At 40.2% G+C, this 18,304-nt stretch overlaps 1 protein-coding gene across 3 annotated transcripts in view; it reads right to left on the minus strand.

Moving 5' to 3' along the window:
- LOC116697220 (copper-transporting ATPase 1) overlaps positions 1 to 11,622 on the minus strand; it is a 14,539-nt gene extending 2,917 nt beyond the window's left edge. Inside the window, exons 1-19 of one of the 3 annotated variants that reach the window (XM_032528534.1) lie at positions 11,350 to 11,622; positions 9,924 to 10,054; positions 8,253 to 8,757; positions 6,682 to 7,455; positions 6,270 to 6,482; positions 6,010 to 6,173; positions 5,620 to 5,781; positions 5,381 to 5,457; positions 3,946 to 4,168; positions 3,589 to 3,822; positions 3,420 to 3,511; positions 2,846 to 2,973; positions 2,388 to 2,542; positions 2,159 to 2,293; positions 1,665 to 1,859; positions 1,298 to 1,480; positions 963 to 1,176; positions 675 to 821; positions 411 to 553 (exon numbers count right to left, since the gene is read on the minus strand). In XM_032528534.1, the coding sequence (XP_032384425.1) occupies positions 411 to 553; positions 675 to 821; positions 963 to 1,176; positions 1,298 to 1,480; positions 1,665 to 1,859; positions 2,159 to 2,293; positions 2,388 to 2,542; positions 2,846 to 2,973; positions 3,420 to 3,511; positions 3,589 to 3,822; positions 3,946 to 4,168; positions 5,381 to 5,457; positions 5,620 to 5,781; positions 6,010 to 6,173; positions 6,270 to 6,482; positions 6,682 to 7,455; positions 8,253 to 8,757; positions 9,924 to 10,043 (3,864 nt within the window). In that variant the 5' untranslated portion in view covers positions 10,044 to 10,054; positions 11,350 to 11,622. Of the gene's footprint in view, positions 1 to 410; positions 554 to 674; positions 822 to 962; positions 1,177 to 1,297; positions 1,481 to 1,664; positions 1,860 to 2,158; positions 2,294 to 2,387; positions 2,543 to 2,845; positions 2,974 to 3,419; positions 3,512 to 3,588; positions 3,823 to 3,945; positions 4,169 to 5,380; positions 5,458 to 5,619; positions 5,782 to 6,009; positions 6,174 to 6,269; positions 6,483 to 6,681; positions 7,456 to 8,252; positions 8,758 to 9,923; positions 10,057 to 11,349 lie in introns of all 3 variants that reach the window. The other 2 variants (XM_032528535.1, XM_032528536.1) reach the window with 2 other exon arrangements.
- Positions 11,623 to 18,304: the final 6,682 nt, after the last annotated feature.

Consider the following 18,304-nt stretch of genomic DNA (forward strand, 5'->3'; position numbering starts at 1 on the left):
GAGCTCTGAAGACATATGTTTCGATAGATAGATAAACCCCAAACTTGTAATGAAATGTTTGCACTTTGTGTTTATTTTGTTATATGTATTGTACTTTATGTACTTTTAATGCCAACAATGTTAATAAAATTAACAAATGCATTCAGTGGCACTAGTATTTTCACCGGACAAAAATTGGCTAGTGGTAGTTCTGATTGGCTAGTAACTTTAGAAAGTCACCAGCCAAATTGGCTGGTAATCAAAAAAGTTAATTTAGAACCCTGCATACATCATACAAGACTTGATATTGTTTAAGAATTTACTTTCTGCAATAGCGTGATAATATCTTGGTTTGAATATTACAGTTTTTTGGTTATAAATGCAACATTGCAGTTTCACATCACCTAGCTCTATAACCCCCCTGTCCATACCTGCTCAGCAATGGCTCGTGCGGTCTTGCTGTTGTCTCCGGTCATCAGCACAACTTCCAGACCCATGCTGGTCAGAGTGCGGACTGCCAGCTCAGCCTCTGGTTTTACTGTGTCTGCTATGGCTATCATCGCACACAGCAGATCTACGTACAAATGAAAATGTTTAACAATAAGAATACAAGTAGTTTTAGACAAGAACAAAACAGTTTGCAGTCAGAAAATGATGGCAAATGTCTAAATTTCATGTTTAACAGTACTACTCACTGTCTACAGCTACTAGAACAGCAGTGCATCCTCTGCGCTCATGCTTCATCATGGCCTCATCTAGATCTGGTCTGATCTGCAGGCAATTCCTCCTCATCCACTCTCTATTGCCAATCAGGACAACATAGGAGGCTGTCTGGACATGGCCTGAACACAGATCATTTGACTTAGACAACATTTACTGCAGCTGTATCACAAACTACCTAAATTCAGAATTTAAGGACTACATAAAAATGTTTCAGTATTTCTGCCGAATACACAACTAGAAAAATATGTTTCCCAACATACTTTGTGGCTGTGGGTCCATGATAAGTGGATGGGAGCTGGTGGACATCTGGTTATCGCTGATCTGGACCAGAACACTGTTGCGCTGGTTGTTGTCCTCGCTGTCGCTGTCTGCCTGTTTCAGCAGGTTCTCTGTGTTGCTGACCTGACATCGGATGCCACAGCCCGGCACTGCCTGAAAGTCGGTGCAGGCACCAAGAGACTCCGTGCCAAGCTCCTTCGCACAGAGTGTAATGGATGCTTAACAACATATTTCTAGAGCATTTCAAGGATCATGTGGAGGATCTGAGAATTTGCCCAAAGTGCATTGCTAGGTTAAATTTGTGGTACAGACCAACCTGTTTGCAGTATTTGGTGATAGCAGCTCCCAGAGGGTGTTCACTGTGGTTCTCAGCGGTGCCCACGATAGCCAGCAGTCGGGAACAAGGCATTTTGTTCCCCTCCACAACTATCTTGACTTCGACAACCGTTGGAGCACCATACGTGATGGTCCCAGTCTTATCAAACACCACCGTCTGGATCTGCCAATAAAAGGAGATATGATCCAATTGAAACAGATGTACAAGCAGGCTGCATTTCATTAAGAGTAATATCTAGACTAATGTGGTTTTGTAAACCCAAGAAATCAGAGCCATTTTATAATGTTCGTATTACATAACTGGCTGACTACATAGGGGTGTCAGAACATCATCATCATCAACACACCTTATGCGCCATCTCAAGTGGCTCTCCTCCCTTAATCAGGATGCCATTTTGGGCTCCAACCCCTGTCCCCACCATGACAGCTGTCGGGGTTGCCAAGCCAAGGGAACATGGACATGCTATGCATAATACAGTAATGGAGGCCTGGAAGGCGAAGCGAATCACTGCCTCGGCCCTGGAAATGCTCTTGTTGTATCCCTGCAGGGAGGAAATGGGCTTTTAGCTTTACTTTTACCATCATTAAAGAAAATACAGTTCAATAGTAATTTAGAACAATAGCAGCTGCAATGTCATTTAGTCATTTCTGTTTTATAATCAGTAAAAAATATATATAAATAATTAAGAAGAAAAGATGTAATTACCTGATGCTATACTGAGTCGCTTGGTACAATCAAGATATCAAGATTGATTCTTTAAGCTGTACCATATAAGCTGTTGTCATATTTGCAAATAAAAATGTAAATTAAAAAAAAGATATCAAGATTGAAAAGACTTACAGGAAAGTACTTCTCCACTAGAGAGAAGTCTAAAAACCCAATGATGATCCAGGCAATCAGCGTGAGGAGGGATATGCCAACAATGAATGGTACAAAGTAGCCACTGATCTTATCTGCATATTGCTGGATGGGAGCCTAAAAACATAAATGTCAGGAATTAAACACCTGAGCAATTTAATGAAAACATGAAAGCAGGTAGACACTGCAGATCTCACACCATATAATTTACCTTTGAAGTCTGAGCCTCCTCTACCAGTTTGACAATCTGAGACAGCGTGGTGTCCATGCCAACATGTGTAGCACTGACGAGCAGAGAGCCATTCTGGTTAATGGAGCCTGCAATCACAGAGCTCCCGGGCTTCTTAGTCACTGGCATGGCCTCACCTGGTGTCACAAAGCAACAGCTGGTCAAAAACACAACAGTCAGAGGCAGTAGGAAACAGGAGCAGGACATCTAGAGAATATACTGCAGTTTTGGCAGAAACCATGGCTCAGATAACCAAAGAATACATGTTTGTTAGAACTGGTAATTTATCTGATTGAATACTGGTACTAATGATGTGACAAATTAAGGCTAATTATTGTTGTGGTACATTGTCCATTGGCTCACTTAAACTGAATAGTTACATTTTAGTATGTTATTGCCACCCCTATGATCAATACAATAGATCATTTGCGGTGACCAACCTGTGATCAAAGACTCATCAGCCATGGAGTGTCCCTCGATGACCCTCCCATCTACTGGAAACTTCCCTCCAGGAACCACTTTCACCACATCGCCCCTTTGCACCAGCTCAACATCCACCTGCTCCTCACTGGAAGACACCAGTGTCGAACAATGTAAATTATGTAAAAAAAATACAGTGTTGAAAAATACTAGATTACTACTATACCATTTCTGTTATTGTTAATAGCCAGATTTCTCAGAAGGATTTCTGAAATCTAAGTACCAGATTGAAAAGTATTATTTTATTTTTATTTCACACATTGGCACTGGGTGATGCTAGCAAATCTAACTAAGCTATTTTAGGCGTGACTAGTGGTGTTATTAGACGACACAAGAGATTCAAACTGGGGATTATATTTGAATCTCAGTTTGAGTTGATACATTTGAGCTAATTTTACAGTGGAAAATCCCTTGCACTCTTTGTTATATCCCATTAGACCTTTTAATGACATTTCAAGTGCAAACATTACGTTATGTTGTATTCTAAAACCAAATGAAGATATAAAGGGTTCAACAAAATAGAGCAACGAGTACCTGAGAAGGGACTTGTCACTGCTGAGAGTGACCACTGTGGCCTCAGTCGCTTGTAGAGACATCAGCTTGGACAAAGCCTCAGATGTCTTGCTCTGGATTGAAGCAGATTTACAATTGACTAATACATTCAATTGCATTTCATGTCATAGATATCAATAATGAGCCAAACCTTGGCTATCTGCTCCAGCCACCGCCCCAGGGAGATGAAGACAAAGAGCATAGGCGGTGTGTCGAAGAAGGTGATGGGGTTGACTTTTGCCTTCTCCACCATGGCCACTATAAGGACGACCAGTGAGTAGGTAAAGGCAATGGTGGTAGCCAGAACTATTAGCACATCCATGTTGGCAGATCCGTGTTTGAGTGCTTTGTAGGCTTGAATGTAGAAGTAGCGACCTCCAATAAACTAAAGAGAGGAAAAACAGAAAAGCTTGTATTGACTCAAACTCTCTCTAAATCTAAATTTGCATGTGCTGCTGAAATTTCTATATCCCATTTCCTGGAAGTGCAGTTAATCCCTCGGATTTACCTGTACAGGCACACAAAATAGGAAGGAGAGGAGGTTCATGATGGAGAGGCCATGGAGTAGCTGTCTCTCCAGGAACATGGTGGCATGGTAATGGTTGCGGTCCTCGACTGTGGCGTTGTGTTGATGTGAAACATTCATGTAGTGGTCCATGATAATCATGTAGGTCATCATGCCCATTACAGGCACACAGAAAATCAAGCTCACCAGGAAAGATTTCCTCCACCTTATAGAGCAGAGACAGTTGTGCATTAGAAAATGTAATTATTTTGTTCTGTGATCTAGGTTTTAACTCTTTTTACAGTGGGACAAAGAATATGTACATGGAGATTCTTCATCCTTATTCTAAGCATCGACCCACAAACCCTGCATATGTTGCCCATAATGCTGAAGAAACAAAGCCAGTATGCTTGTATATAAAGTATAATATAAACAGTTACAGAAATTATATAACATGCCCCCCCTTCCCATCCTATTCCCACATATATTTACATTTTTCAAAAATTGATCGCCCATCTACAGTTCACCAAGTTGACATGAAACCAGGCGCGTAGTCAGTAATGGACCAGGGCGGCACTGGCCCGCCCACTTTACACACCGGAGATTTCTTGATCCTGTCACTGCTGTGGACTCGATACACTGCACTTTTCATTATATCTTTCATAATTCAAACAATGCTTGGCTAGAAGTTTTTATTCTTAGAATATTTCTTTTACTGCTGCTAGCGCATTTGCACATCTGACCGTAGTCTTGAAGCAACATTTCTGTTATGAATGCACAAAGGATATGTTACATCGGCAATTTCTGTCTGATGTGGGCTATTTTATGTCATGCAGTATGTAAAATCCTTCTCCTCTGCTGTTTGTTTCATATTTAGTGGTCACTTTGTGCAATAAGATGGTTAATTTTAACAAATATATATTAGCCTGAAAAGCTTAAAACCAACAGGTTTTTGTCTATATTGTTGTGTACAAACCTTTTAGCTTTATTGGTTGAGCATGTTGTAGAAGGTTCTGCTATTGCCTTTGTAATGCAGAATATGTTGGAAGGTAAAATACTTTTTTACAGTTTGTACTTTTTGCTACTTTGTCTTTTTGAAAATGACCTACTCACTTTTGTACTGGTCCGCCCAAAATACTATTTCTGCCTACGCTACTGCATGAAACTCTCCAAAGCCTTAAACAAGGCTTCATTTATATTTTCCCTGGCAGTAATGTTTCAAGCTATTTGTAGTTCTAGAGAAGTGGTGTGTTTTATTTACAGACTGCATTGAGAAATGTTGAGTGGGGGTGTTTTCTCCACTGTACAACCTTATTAACAGCTGCCGATTTTATTGAGGTATCATTTTAAAAAGAAATTAAAAATTGGATTAAAATTGATAGACGTAAATTGAGGGCTCTTTTATGTTCTTAATGTGGAAAAACAAAATGCTACTTACTGTCGTATCTCTTTGCTGTGGTCCAGGTGACTGGCAGTGCGGTCTCGCTTTACCAAAGATGCTTCAAACCCCAGATTCTACAAACAAAGTCAAACTACTGATCAGATTTACTCTTATGATTTAGCACTTCATATAGAAAGGTATTCCAAATTTTCTGGTTTGCAGGAATATCAATTGGTGCAAAATAAGGAACATTTAAATAACTGAACAAATGCTTAAATAACCGACAGTAATAATACCTCGATCAGCTTGATGATGTCTCGCGGCCCTTTAATTTCTGAGTCATACTTAATGTGTGCTTTGTTGGTTGCCAAGGCAACAGAGGCATATATAATCCCTTTTTCTCTCATGAGGCTGGATTCGATTTTGTGAACACAAGAGGCACACGTCATTCCCCTGACCTGAAAAAAAGGAGCAGTCAAGTAGAAAGGGATAAATATATTTAAGAGTACAAAGTGAGGAACAGACATGATTCATTACATCTAATGAAAACGAGGTTGCCTGTATTATACAATCTTCTAAATCAGAGATTAAAATGTTTATTTATGGATTTCATATTGTGGAAATAAAACTGTTGAATGCATCTTATCTTTTTAATGTAACAAACAATACACCTGATGTTTACTCACCACTAGTTCTAGGTTTCCATCTGAACCTTCATAGTTCTCCATAACGGAGGCAGTGAAGCCCAGCTCTTTCACACACTCAGCTATCTTCCCCGGGTCAATGAGCTCAGGATTATATCGCACCTCTGCTTTACTAGCCATTAGTGCTACCAGAACTGAGTAGATACCTGCACAACAGTAAAGACTTTCTCTTTAGCTCCTGCTGAAATCAATGAGATACAATCACTAAAATAAAAATGTAATACTTAGATGTTTTTACAAACCATGTTCATTCTTGAGGTTTCTCTCGATGTTTGCCACACAAGAAGCACAAGTCATCCCTCCAATTTGGATGAAGCATTTAGAGTGTGAGTCTCCATTGCGTCCCTGTGGGGTTTCTTTGTGTAGGTCACTGTCCAGCTCCTTATCTTTCGAATGTGCTAGACTCGAAGACTTTAAGAGACTGCAATTTGGTGCAGGCAGCAGAGAATTGGTCTCTGTAGACAACAAATTATAGTTTTTAAAAGACAAATTTGCAGTTAGGTCTGATGTCTCAACCTCAGAGCTCAACTACCCCCACTTGCTGACAAGCATCCAAAGGCAACAGAAAGAAGCTTTAGACTATCTGCAGGAAATTTTTTAGTCAAAAAACAAAGAAATTAGCCGACTCAACAACCACTCCATCTATCCTCTTACCAGGTAGGAAGGCATCAAAGCCCATGTCCTCTATAGCCTCCCTCAGCTCCTCTGGTGTGGTCAGGAGGGGATCATACTCAAAAGTCCCCTGGTGATCAGCAAGAGAAACCTGGGCTGACATCACCCCCTTCCTTTGGGAGATCATGCCTTCAATGGACTGGACACAGGAGTTGCATGTCATACCCTCAATGTGAATATTAACTACGGATGCTAAAGGCTGGGTAATACAAGGCTGGGAGGCAGCAGGTTTGGCCTGGGTTGCACGTGCAGGCCTAGATGGCAAAAAAGTAGGCGTGGGTGATATGGAAACAGGACTGAGAGGCCCAGAAGAGTCCCAGGGTTGAATCTTAAAGTTTCCTGGAGGGAGCTCCTCAATGGCCTGCTGCAACTGAGTCACAGTGGCCTTTAGAGGATCGTAGCAGATGGAGGCCTTCTCCTTCTCCAGAGAGACCTCCACAGAAGAGACACCAGGCAGCTTAGAGATATTGTCTTGGATATTCACCACGCACGAACGGCAGTGCATGCCTTTCACCCTGAGCGTGACAAGTGTTGTGTCTATGAAGACTTCGCTCTCCTCTGTCTCTGATGGTGAAGAGACAGTTTGTTTTTGAGAATCAACAAGACGTTCAATTTCGCTGGGGGACAGCTGCAGAGGACGAGGCTTAGACTTGACAAATGCCTTGAAGCCGGCCACAACAATCTGGTCGGTGATGGTTTGGATAGTGATGAGGTAAGGCAGATACACGATTGCAGCTTCCTGAGTCTCTAAAACAACTGTGGAGAATAAAAGGCATGACAAAGTTAAAAAAAATCAAAGCATAAAGGACTTTATAAAAAGACTATTTCACTAGAACAGGAAGTGCATTTGGAGATGACAAAGATTTGAAATAAATGAGGTATACAAAACAACTTAAAATCCACTAAAAAACAAATTGCATACATGAAATATGTTCAATCACATCAAAACAATCATTTAGTACAAGTCTGTTATTTTGAGATCCTCAGGCAGGGGTCTTTCAAAACTTTGAACTAGAGAGGACAGGGCTCTGTAACAACCTGCCTGAGGAAATTAGGTTGTCTGACATTTTTTAAAGAAAAAAAACACACTTTCTTTGGAGATACTGTAATTCAAGTATTGATTGTCTTTTTATTTCTGTTCAAATACGGAGTATACAATCTAATGCTTTTATAATTCATTATTAATGTGCTGCATGTGTGAAGCACTTTGTAACTTGGGTTTTTAAAGTGTCCCTGAGCAAGACACTGAACCCCAAGTTCTTCCATGGACGCTGTATGGGTAGCGGTCCACTGCTCCTAATACTTAGGATGGGTTAAATGCAGTAATACAATTTCACTACATTGTACTGTGTGTATATGACAATTAAGAATAAAGTTCAATACTAGTGGAAGGATTTCTTGCAAAAACACTGGGGGTAACCCTGGAAAGCCTGACAAACGACAGGACAGTCATGATGCGCATTCCTAGTGCAGAGACTGTTCCAATATTGAGTCTAGCTCAGGCAGTGAAGCAACACATGACTACAAGCATGTGAACAGTTCAAGTACATCACCTTTGATCCTTTCAATCCCTTTCAGTTTTCCAATCTTCCCTTCAATAGTGGTGGTGCAGGAGTGACAGGTCATTCCTTCAATGCTCAACTTAAGGAGTGCAACCCCTCCTGCCGTGGTGTGAGATGGAGACAAAGTTTGGCCTTTTTGCATTTGGCCGCTGGGTGTTGGGACCTCCAGAGGCTTTACACTGGCCACCACCTCACTCAGCTGCTGCAAAGAAGTCAGGGAAGGAACAAAGGTAACAGTGAAACCCATGAGAGCTGGGCTCTCTCTGACATCCAACACTCCCTGAATCTGGGATAGCTTCTCCAAAGCCTCCTGTTGGGTTGCAGGTGTCAGGCAGGAGGTGGGGATCAGCTGGGTATCTGTAGAGACGGGTGTGGCTGTGCTGGAGCCTGATAGACTTGATTCAAAGCCCATGTCCTCGATGGCCTCCGACAGAGACTCTGGGCCCTGTTGGCTGTGGTCAAATATGACAGTGGCACTCTTCTGCTCTAAGGATACCTACAAAATAAATGTCAAGGTATGGGTTAACAAAGAGTAATTTGCACAGGGCATCTGCGCTTCTTTGCGCAGAATCACTAACTGCACCTTTAATGAATGTTTGTTTGCCTTGGGCAAAGATCTGGATTAAGTATGTAATTTATGGTAGAATGCTTATTTCTAACATTTATTGTTGAGTCATCAATCTTAATGATTTACTTTAGATAGTGTTCAAACAAACTTCTTGCCTCACGTGACCATAACCACATCCTTCAATTCCATTTCTGTTAAACAGCATTTTTACAGCCACACCGTTTTAGATATAAAGAAAGAGTGGTAAAGATTAGTTCATGGCCTTGGTGAGCTCACAGCATGTTCTGACAGCCCTTACTACTCTTCTTTTGCAAAGAGGAACCATGTGACACAGTAAAAGAGATCACTTGACTGAACCATAATTTACGAACCACAGTGGGGGTTTATTTGTAAGTGAGCATGCCTGCCTGTGGATTAACATTTTTGTTTCTGAAAATGAGAAAAGGGGGAGGGCAATGAATGAGACAATGACTGCAACAATCTATTTACTTCTCCCAGATCATGTTTATATAAATTAACTTGAAAGACCCAGAAACCTAATTCTCTTAAGACATAAATGACAAAACTTAAATGACATTTCCTGTGGGTACAGGCTTCATATCGACCTGCTGTCACAGTCCTGCAAAGGGCAGAGCTCTATTGGGAACACACTATTACATTATCTCTCATTTAACCCCAGCCTAAGGGGTAAAAACACAATAATCAAAACAGCAGAACAGAGCTATTGCAATTTAGCTGTCTCTTATGGCTACATTGATGTTACTTAGTTGTAAATCAGACCAGCTAGTCCTGAGGAAGTCAGACTGTGGGATTAATCAAATTGCATTACTGCAAAATGGGCAGGAACCTTTAGCTTATATAATGTGTAAATAGCTGCCCTTTCCAGAAGGTTCTAATAATCTATTTTTAAATATAGACTAAATGTTACAACATACATGGTCATTTTGGATCCTTTTTTGAACTGGAAGTGCTAGCAAGAATGTTAACTCAGCAAATCTTAAGAACTGCATGAACATAGAAAAAACACAAAATGTAAAAAAAAAAAAAAAAAAAAAAAAAAAAATAGTTCATATGTTTGCAAAGACAAGATTTACCTTTATATGTATCACTCCAGGCAGCGACCCGATGCGCTGCTCTATAGACTGGACACAGGAGCCACAAGTCATACCCTCCACACCAAGGGAAACGGAACACAGATTGACTTTCTGCGTCATGATTGCTCTCTCTAAAAAGACACAAGTAGGACAACATTTATTGTCTAACATAACTGGCTTTCCAATAACAGAGGCCACACAACAAAGTTACAGATAAACAAATGTATACATTTGTAATATGGTTATATGCCACTATGCATTAATATAGATCAAATCTTTCAAAAGTTAAAGAGGCACGATAGCTGTGTGAAGACAGCGTTTCACTAAAACAATGAGATGTCTTCAACCTAGAACTATAGCCTCATAATCAAAATAGGATGGGAAAACACTTCACAATACTGTTAAACGGTGAATTGAATTTGTATTGCCATTTCTAGCTGGAAGGTTCAGAGGAAAGAAAAATGTTATTTATTCAAGCAACAGCAGATTAAAACATGTCACATTCACTAAAACAATCAACTCCATTTAAAAGACACTTCACTGGGATAATGAAAGTTGTAACTACGGGTGCCAACACAGTTGTCACTTTGCTGCCAAGTTAATGTTTAACTGGAATACTTGTCAGCTTCTCATCAGTTTTGAAAGACACCTGCCACACCATTGCAAGGTCATCTTAGTTCTCAAGTTTGGTCATATGGACTGATAGTCATTGCGGTTGTAATAATAATAATACTAATACATTTTATTTAACAACGCCTTTCTGAGCACTCAAGGACGCTTTACAGACAATAAAAAGACAGGAAACGGAAAAGGGTAAGCAGTTATAACAAAATAAACAAAACAAAAAACAAACAAAACAAAAACAGGAACAGTGTATTTACAAATAAGCGAGCTGGAACAGATGGGTTTTGAGTCTAGTTTTAAACGAGGAGAAAGTCGATATTGCCGAGGTCAGGTGGGAGTGAGTTCCAGAGCTGGGGAGCAGAGCGGCTGAAGGCTCTGTCCCCCACGGTGACAAGTCGAGCATGGGGTACAGTGAGGTGGATTTACTCACTCATAATACTGCAAAATAAGTCAACAAACCTATGTGATGGACCTCAAGACTAAAGGCAGTTGCCCATCAAATTTAATTAGCTATAGACGGACTTAATGTTATCTATAAATATAATTTGTAACAACTTTGTGACTATTGTTGACGGCGACTGAGTAAGATGCTCATAGATTTAATTTAGCTAACTAGCTAGCTTAAGGTTAAAACAGCTAACAGTAAGCTAGCTTGGCTAAATAAGTTAGTTCACATTCGATGCTTGTTCCTAAACTCACAAAACAATGTCAGCTGAGGTGTCAAAAGTTTCTTTCCTAAACCTATTAAACAAAATGTTCCATCTGGGGTAAACACCTAATTTTAGCATGAAAAGAGACTTACCTTAGCTACTTAAAGGGAAGTAACCATAGGAAGTAGCGTTAAGCAGTTAGCGACAGGCTAATGACGTTGGCTGTCAGGCAGTGTGGCTTAGCTAGCTAGCTAGCTTCTTCTCTTCATCTTACAAACAAAACGGGCACTTCGTGGCATCGTCCTGCCTGCGAGGAATAACGAAGAGTGCTGGAACAATCATTTTCCTCGCCTGTTAGCACAACTCAGCTCTGAGTGTGAAGCTGTTTCTCTTTCTTCTTCTCATGCCGACGTTACTGACGTCTCTCTACACTGCTGCGTCACTGTCAAGGGGCGGAGAGCTCAGCAAAACCAATGGTAGCCTAGTACCGGTTTTTTAATACATCCATGGCATTTACAATATTTACAGTAAATTAATATTTACTATAAATATATAAATGTAATATTTACTATGACCCATGGTAGTTTAGGTGAATATGCCCTAAATTTGCCCTCTGAGGGTGCATTTACGCCCATTTGGTTTACATGGTTATCACGCTAAAAAAATAATTAGCTATTTGAAGTTTTAGGATTTCTTAATGGAGCCTTTATAAACCATGATTTTTGGGAGTTTTCGGCAATGATTGTCAGGCGCAGGGCCTGAGATGAAGTGTGATCTAACAGGTGAAATTCAAGGTGTAAACAGTTTTCGTTCATATATAGCTTGGATTAGTTTGAGAAATACACCATTTTAAAGGTTTTAAGACTTATTTGTAATCAGACTTCTTTTTGGAGCCAGTATACTCGATCCCCCGCTGGAAACAGCCTAAGAGTGCAGGGCACCTCCGCATTGGCTTCACTTTTCAACCACGGAAGTTTGTCCTTACAATCTATAGGTAGAATGCAGGTTTTAAGCATACAGTGAAAGAAATGTGCGCACCGAGGCCTTAACACCGACGGAGACCAGTCAATTAGCACTTTCACGGTGATGGCTGAGCGTTACTGCGCAGACTCCAACTCAAACAAAAATGATGTGAGCAACCTGTTTGAAAGTTGTATGTTTTCTGGTAGCTGTGCCAAGAGAAATCTCAATCATGTTTTATCTTGCAGAGACCGTAGGTATATTAGGAGATAACATAGGCACAGGCTAACTAAAATGCTAGTTAACATTACAATGGGAGTCAAAACTGCTTGCAAGCTTTTTCTATATAATTGATCCCTGCGACAGAAAGTACAGTAACCCTGAAAGATGTGTCTATGCACTCCAGCTCTGATTTGATTAGTTTTAGTCTCATGTGCAAAACGTTCAAAAAGCCTGTATGTTATTACATATGCAATACCTTTGCTCACAAGTGCAGTTTAGGTGGTGTTCCCTTTAAGCAGCCTTTTCACCTTTGTTTTGTCCAACCAGTCATTGTCACTTTATCATGCGTGCAACCTGTATTGTCAGGGCCACAATGTGAAATGGGATACATCACATGCCACACTGTAGTTCAACATAACTTTAGACACCTTACATTGTGAGAATGTGGTGTAGCAGCATTCTCAGATTACAAATTTCTTCATTGGGGCACTTTTAAACAAGGCAAACTTGAGTCTGGCCACTGTTTTGACAGACCCTACATGTGACAAACATTTGTCCTGGCAATACATTTTTAACTACTGTGGGTGGCTGCTGGTCCAATTGTGATGAAAATTAGAGGGATACCGCATCTTTTAACTGGTCATGGGGCCCTGCTTTATTTGTTGGGAATGACCTGTTCACTTAACTAAAATGACAAAATAGAATTTGATAACTTGCAGTTTGATTTTAATGGTGAGAGTCAGCTCATACAGCAGTTTCCAAGGCAACAACTAATGTGGTCCATATAAACAAACTTAAAATGAGCTTACTGTATTGGATGAGTGTTACATTACTATGTGAGCCACAACTGGTAAAGCTGCAGATGGGGAAACTAGAGTGAAACCGTTAACACAACCTCACTTTTACATTTATTATGGCTTGCTAAATCCCAATAGCTTTTTTGTCACACTGCATCTGGGAGTTTGATTAGGAAACACCAAACTACATGCTAAACATTTTACATATACAAAGGTAAACATTAAAAAGCACAAAAGCATCTGGGTTGCCAAGTCAGTAAAAGTACCATAATCTTAAAGTCTTTGCTACTGGTTGACAAAGAGCAATTGCATTACAGGAACCTGCTGTCATACAAGCTAAAACCTGTCCTGAGGTAAGAACAGTGTGACTATGGCTCTGTGCTTAGAAATGCAAGACAATCTAATGGATACACATACATGCAATTTTACAAAAACCCAATGAGCATGTATGGCAGCCAAGTAATGGCTGACATACTACTCCAACCAGCCCCCCCCCCGCCCTAAGTCAGTGTGCATGATCCACTGGACACTGAGACATTGATCAAGAACATAAACAAGTGTGGCAAAGGTCACCAATAAGGGAAAATTTTAAGGGGAAATATGATGCCACCTAGCAAATTGCACCCTAGGAAATATTATGAACATTAATTGAAACTAGAGAGAACAGAACACAGGTCCATTACTGATGAGGCAGAGGCATGTTTAAGTATATCAAATGTTTTATTTCCAATAACAAATCAAAATAGGCCAGGGCTTAAACTGCTGAAAGGGTTACAAACTTCCAAAATGGTGGGGTGGATATACCTGTGATTTATTGCAATAATGTTAGACAGCAATCTTTAAAAGAATGTTTAAAAATTAAGCCCAAAATAACCCAAACTAACCAAGCAGATGCCACCTGTGGAGAGGCAGTCTACACTGATGAGTGTTCAGGTGTGCCACCGCTACTCACCTCAAGAGCAACACAGCAAGTCACAGCAATACAGTGCAGTCTGTATCCCGTCCCTGTGCAATTACTCACAAGACAGTGAAGGAACCTCACCACAGGTGCCTAGCCTCCAAACATGGCAAACTGCTCTGAAATGCATAAACTAAATACAAAAGTAATCAAAACACATACAGTAACCCACTTAAAGAAAAAACAAGAAGCCAATATAGGGGCAGTATAATAAAAGGCAAATCAGACCTAAACTAAATAACACAAGCTAAAGACAACTAAATAACTGAAGAGCAAAACACTCAATTAGGGCAAAACAGAACTAAACTAAACACCGAAACTAAGAAATGGGCAAAACAGCAGTAATTCAAAGGAAAGCGGAACCTGGAAAAGATGGGGAAAGTACAATTAATCAGGTTCACTATGTTAAATTTCCATTAAAAACCCATTAACTTACTCACCACCACTGAGACGGGACATTAAAGGGAACAAAATCATCTTCCCATGGCTGGAGGGGCAACAAGAGTCTCCTGGTGGTACTTTCAACAAAATGGCAATCAACTACCAACTGTTTAACTTGGAAATACGTGAGATTTGACATAGAATTGTGCCTTTCACATAACTGAAGGCAACAAACACACACCTACAGCCACAGCAGGGACAGATCTGGAAGAAAAGAGGACAAACAAGCACAGGTGACTTATGTAGCCTAGTCCTGATTAGGGGGTTGGCTGTAGGAGGGGTCAGGCCAAGACTGCGTTCAGGTCCACACAGGGAAGCCGTCCCCACTACACAAGCATCAATAGAAGTGCATACAATAGCCTTACTATTATAACTAACCTTATCTTTGGTGAAATTAACAATCCTCCAAAAATGTTGGTTTTAGCCACAACATAAGAGTTGATATACAACTGGGACCCTCAATTTGTTATACACTTTTAAAAATCAATGAATAACTCAAATATGCTGATGTATAGAGATTTCTAGTGTTTTGCTTTTAAACACTTTTAAACTTTAAACCAATTCCTAATTTCACAATCTCACTGTGTGCTAATTTGTTTCAGAATGAAACAAGGAAGGACAGGTCTCAAATCAAGGTACCAGCACTTCCTCCCTTAAGGACAGGGCTAACAATATCCAAGTGGGAGATGTCCAGCTTTGAGCACACGACTGGTGTAACCTGCCTTCAAGGTAAGAGCCTTTCCCCTTCCTGCTGTTCTCTCCTTTCACCTCCTCCTCCTCCATTTTAACAACACATCTGCCTTAAAAAACGATGTGTGGCCTCCTTAATCCAAACCATCGGGATGCATTAGCTGCCTTAGCATTAGTATGCTTAACACAGCTGAGCTGAGGTTATTCTTACAGTACACCGTCATCTTATTGTTTTTTTATGGTTGTATGTTTTATTTTTTATTTGTACCTAAATGGTAAATCACTGTTTGTAAATCACATAGACAACTGCACAGAATCTGCAGAGGCTGCCTGTGACATTTACTCCCAGCTGGTGAACTGTACCATTTAAACCCTGGGGCTGATTTCCACAGCACGGCCCAACTTCATGCGTTGTGTCTCAGGTAAGAGACTGCCTGTGCTTCATAACAACATCTCAACACTTTTACTGCTGCCCTGGTGGTTGAAACAAAGAGCTGACTTAGTCACATCATGTCCGCCAGTTTTGTTTCAATCTGAAGACTAACAATTTACCGCACAAGCAACTGTACAGCAATTTTGCTTTGGTAAAAAATATTCCTAATTTTTGTACTTTTTGCAAAGATACTGCACATTTATTAGCTTTTAGGAGTTTTGGTTTAAACAGAATTGTTTGTTCCTCCTTAGGCCCACTTTGTGTCTGCATGGATAGCTCCAAGTCCCTGTCCCCTATCAAGATTGACGATAGGCCAGTGGACAACCCGTCCCTAAAGGTGCAACACCAGGAAGTTGCTGAAGATGAGCAGCTGTCCTCATGTCTCCCCAGCAAGTCAATGTACTATTAGTCAGCACAGTAGAGAGTTGGGCAGAAATGAGAGAGAAAAGGGGAAATTATGTGCAAGTACAAGTACATGGTCAATGTATCATATTCCTAGGCCACCAGGACGTGCCATGTTGCTTTACTCTGTGACTATTTTACAGATAGAGATAGATGATAGATACAGTGTTTTGCATAAGTTTATACACCCATGCTAAAGTTGATTAGATACCCAGCACCTGGGTAGCATGTGGTTCCTTTATATGATGCCCATCTGGTTGGCTGAGATGAAGCCAGAATGGAGGGCTGCAGTGTGATGTGCTCTTTTTGGACAGTAAGTAGGCAATAGACAGTTTCCCTGTCATTATTGTTCTTGGCCAGCTTACAAGTAGGTGGGTCATTTCTAAAGCTGTCACTTCTATTTCACCTAAATTTGATGTATGACTGAAAATGTTTTCTCACTTCATACATTGGCAGATAGATTTCTGGCTGTCTGTCTTCTGAGCACTCAGCTTTCTTACTATGCACTGATATGGGGGTGTGAAATCTTTAATGCAGTAGATTCCTTCCATCTGTGTAGGACAGTCTGAATTTAACATCACTCACTGCAACCTTTTAACCATTGTGTGTAAAGGAAGGGGATCTGCCATCTGCTGGTTGCTTATTTTAAAAGCATTACACTTCATCATTTATTCTGAACAGCATCTCCCACAATATAATCAGTGTACGTTGTTCAGTGAATTCCAAGTTTTATTTTGTGGTGAAATGTTGTTCTTTATCTTATTTCTATCCATCATATTTCTAGGATACAGTTTGAGAGGCAGAGACCTCGTCTGGAGTTGTGCATCCTGTCGTTGGAAGAGAGTGCACTAACAATAGTGGTACTAATGCAGTACAGGTGAGAACAAGAGTTTACAGTTGAGTCAGAGCAAGAGTCACACCTTCATGTAAAACACAATGGGTAACACTGTTTGTGTCAGTGGAGCTTTTAATAATTCCTCCTAAACTACAACATTTTAAGTTGGTTATTTTTGGACATCCCTGATGTGATCTAGGAGCACTGACTAAAACCGATGAAGTTTTCCACACAGGATTTCTTTACAATGTTAAAAATAGAGGCCTTTGTGCCAAACATCTGGTTGTTAGAATTCCATTTTTTACCATGATATCTTTTGTTTTACTGCATGGTACACATTTGTTTTGTGCAAAATAGTTCTGGTGGATTAAACACAATAGTATCCAGTGTCATACTGTATCCAGTGTCATACTGTAACACATTTGTAACACAGCTTTGCCTTGTATTTGTTAATTTGTCATATATCACGTGTGGTTTTATGTACAGTATGTGTAGCAATGATAGAAATCTTCATTGCAACTGCTATATGTTGTATTTAAATCTCAATAAAAAATATGTTTTATGTGTATGTTCTTTTGGCTGAATACCATCAAGCCTTGTCTGTTTTTCTGACTTTGTCCCTTTTGACCTTTCTGCAGCTTTTACTTTTCAACACTAGAGAGCAGCAATGATCTAACTGCAGGCAGTGGGACCTTATGTAAGCAGAGCTGCTACTGTATAATGAAGTGTGCCAATGATAACTCAGCCCTTTTTACAAGTGGATTTGGCTTGTGCACACTCCATTTCCATAAAAAACATCAGAACTTGTAGCTTAGTGTTTTCTTCTGATTCTTCTGAATTTACCTTTTGCCGTGTTTGATCTAGATGCTGCATCTGAAATAAAATGACACACACACACACACACACACACACACACACACACACACACACTTGGCATAAAATATACTTTACGTGTGTTCACAGAAAATTTGACAGATATACAAAAAAGACCATCCTATGAACACATTATTTTGTCTTTAAAGGCAAATGACTGAAAATGGAAAATCTGTAAACAACAAACGTGTGTTTGCCTAAGTGACAGGATGCAGTGTGACTGTTTAGGATATCTAGGTGAGAGGAATAGATTAAACCAGCTAAGCATTTTGTTCTGTAAAAGTGCCACGTATTGGAGGGTGGGTGGCATGACTAATTGGGTTACCACTGTGCTCTGAAAACCCATCAGGAAAGTAACAGGCTTATGTGTTCACTATGGCAGCTTGTTATGAGGAGAATAAGGAGAAGAGGGCCTACATACTTTTTGTCACTCATCACCCCAATCAATGATTTCTCATTGAGTATTTCTTCCTGATTGTATTTATGTAAGACAACC

The sequence above is a fragment of the Etheostoma spectabile genome, chromosome 10, assembly GCF_008692095.1.
Source record: "Etheostoma spectabile isolate EspeVRDwgs_2016 chromosome 10, UIUC_Espe_1.0, whole genome shotgun sequence".
Taxonomy (NCBI): Eukaryota; Metazoa; Chordata; class Actinopteri; order Perciformes; family Percidae; genus Etheostoma; species Etheostoma spectabile.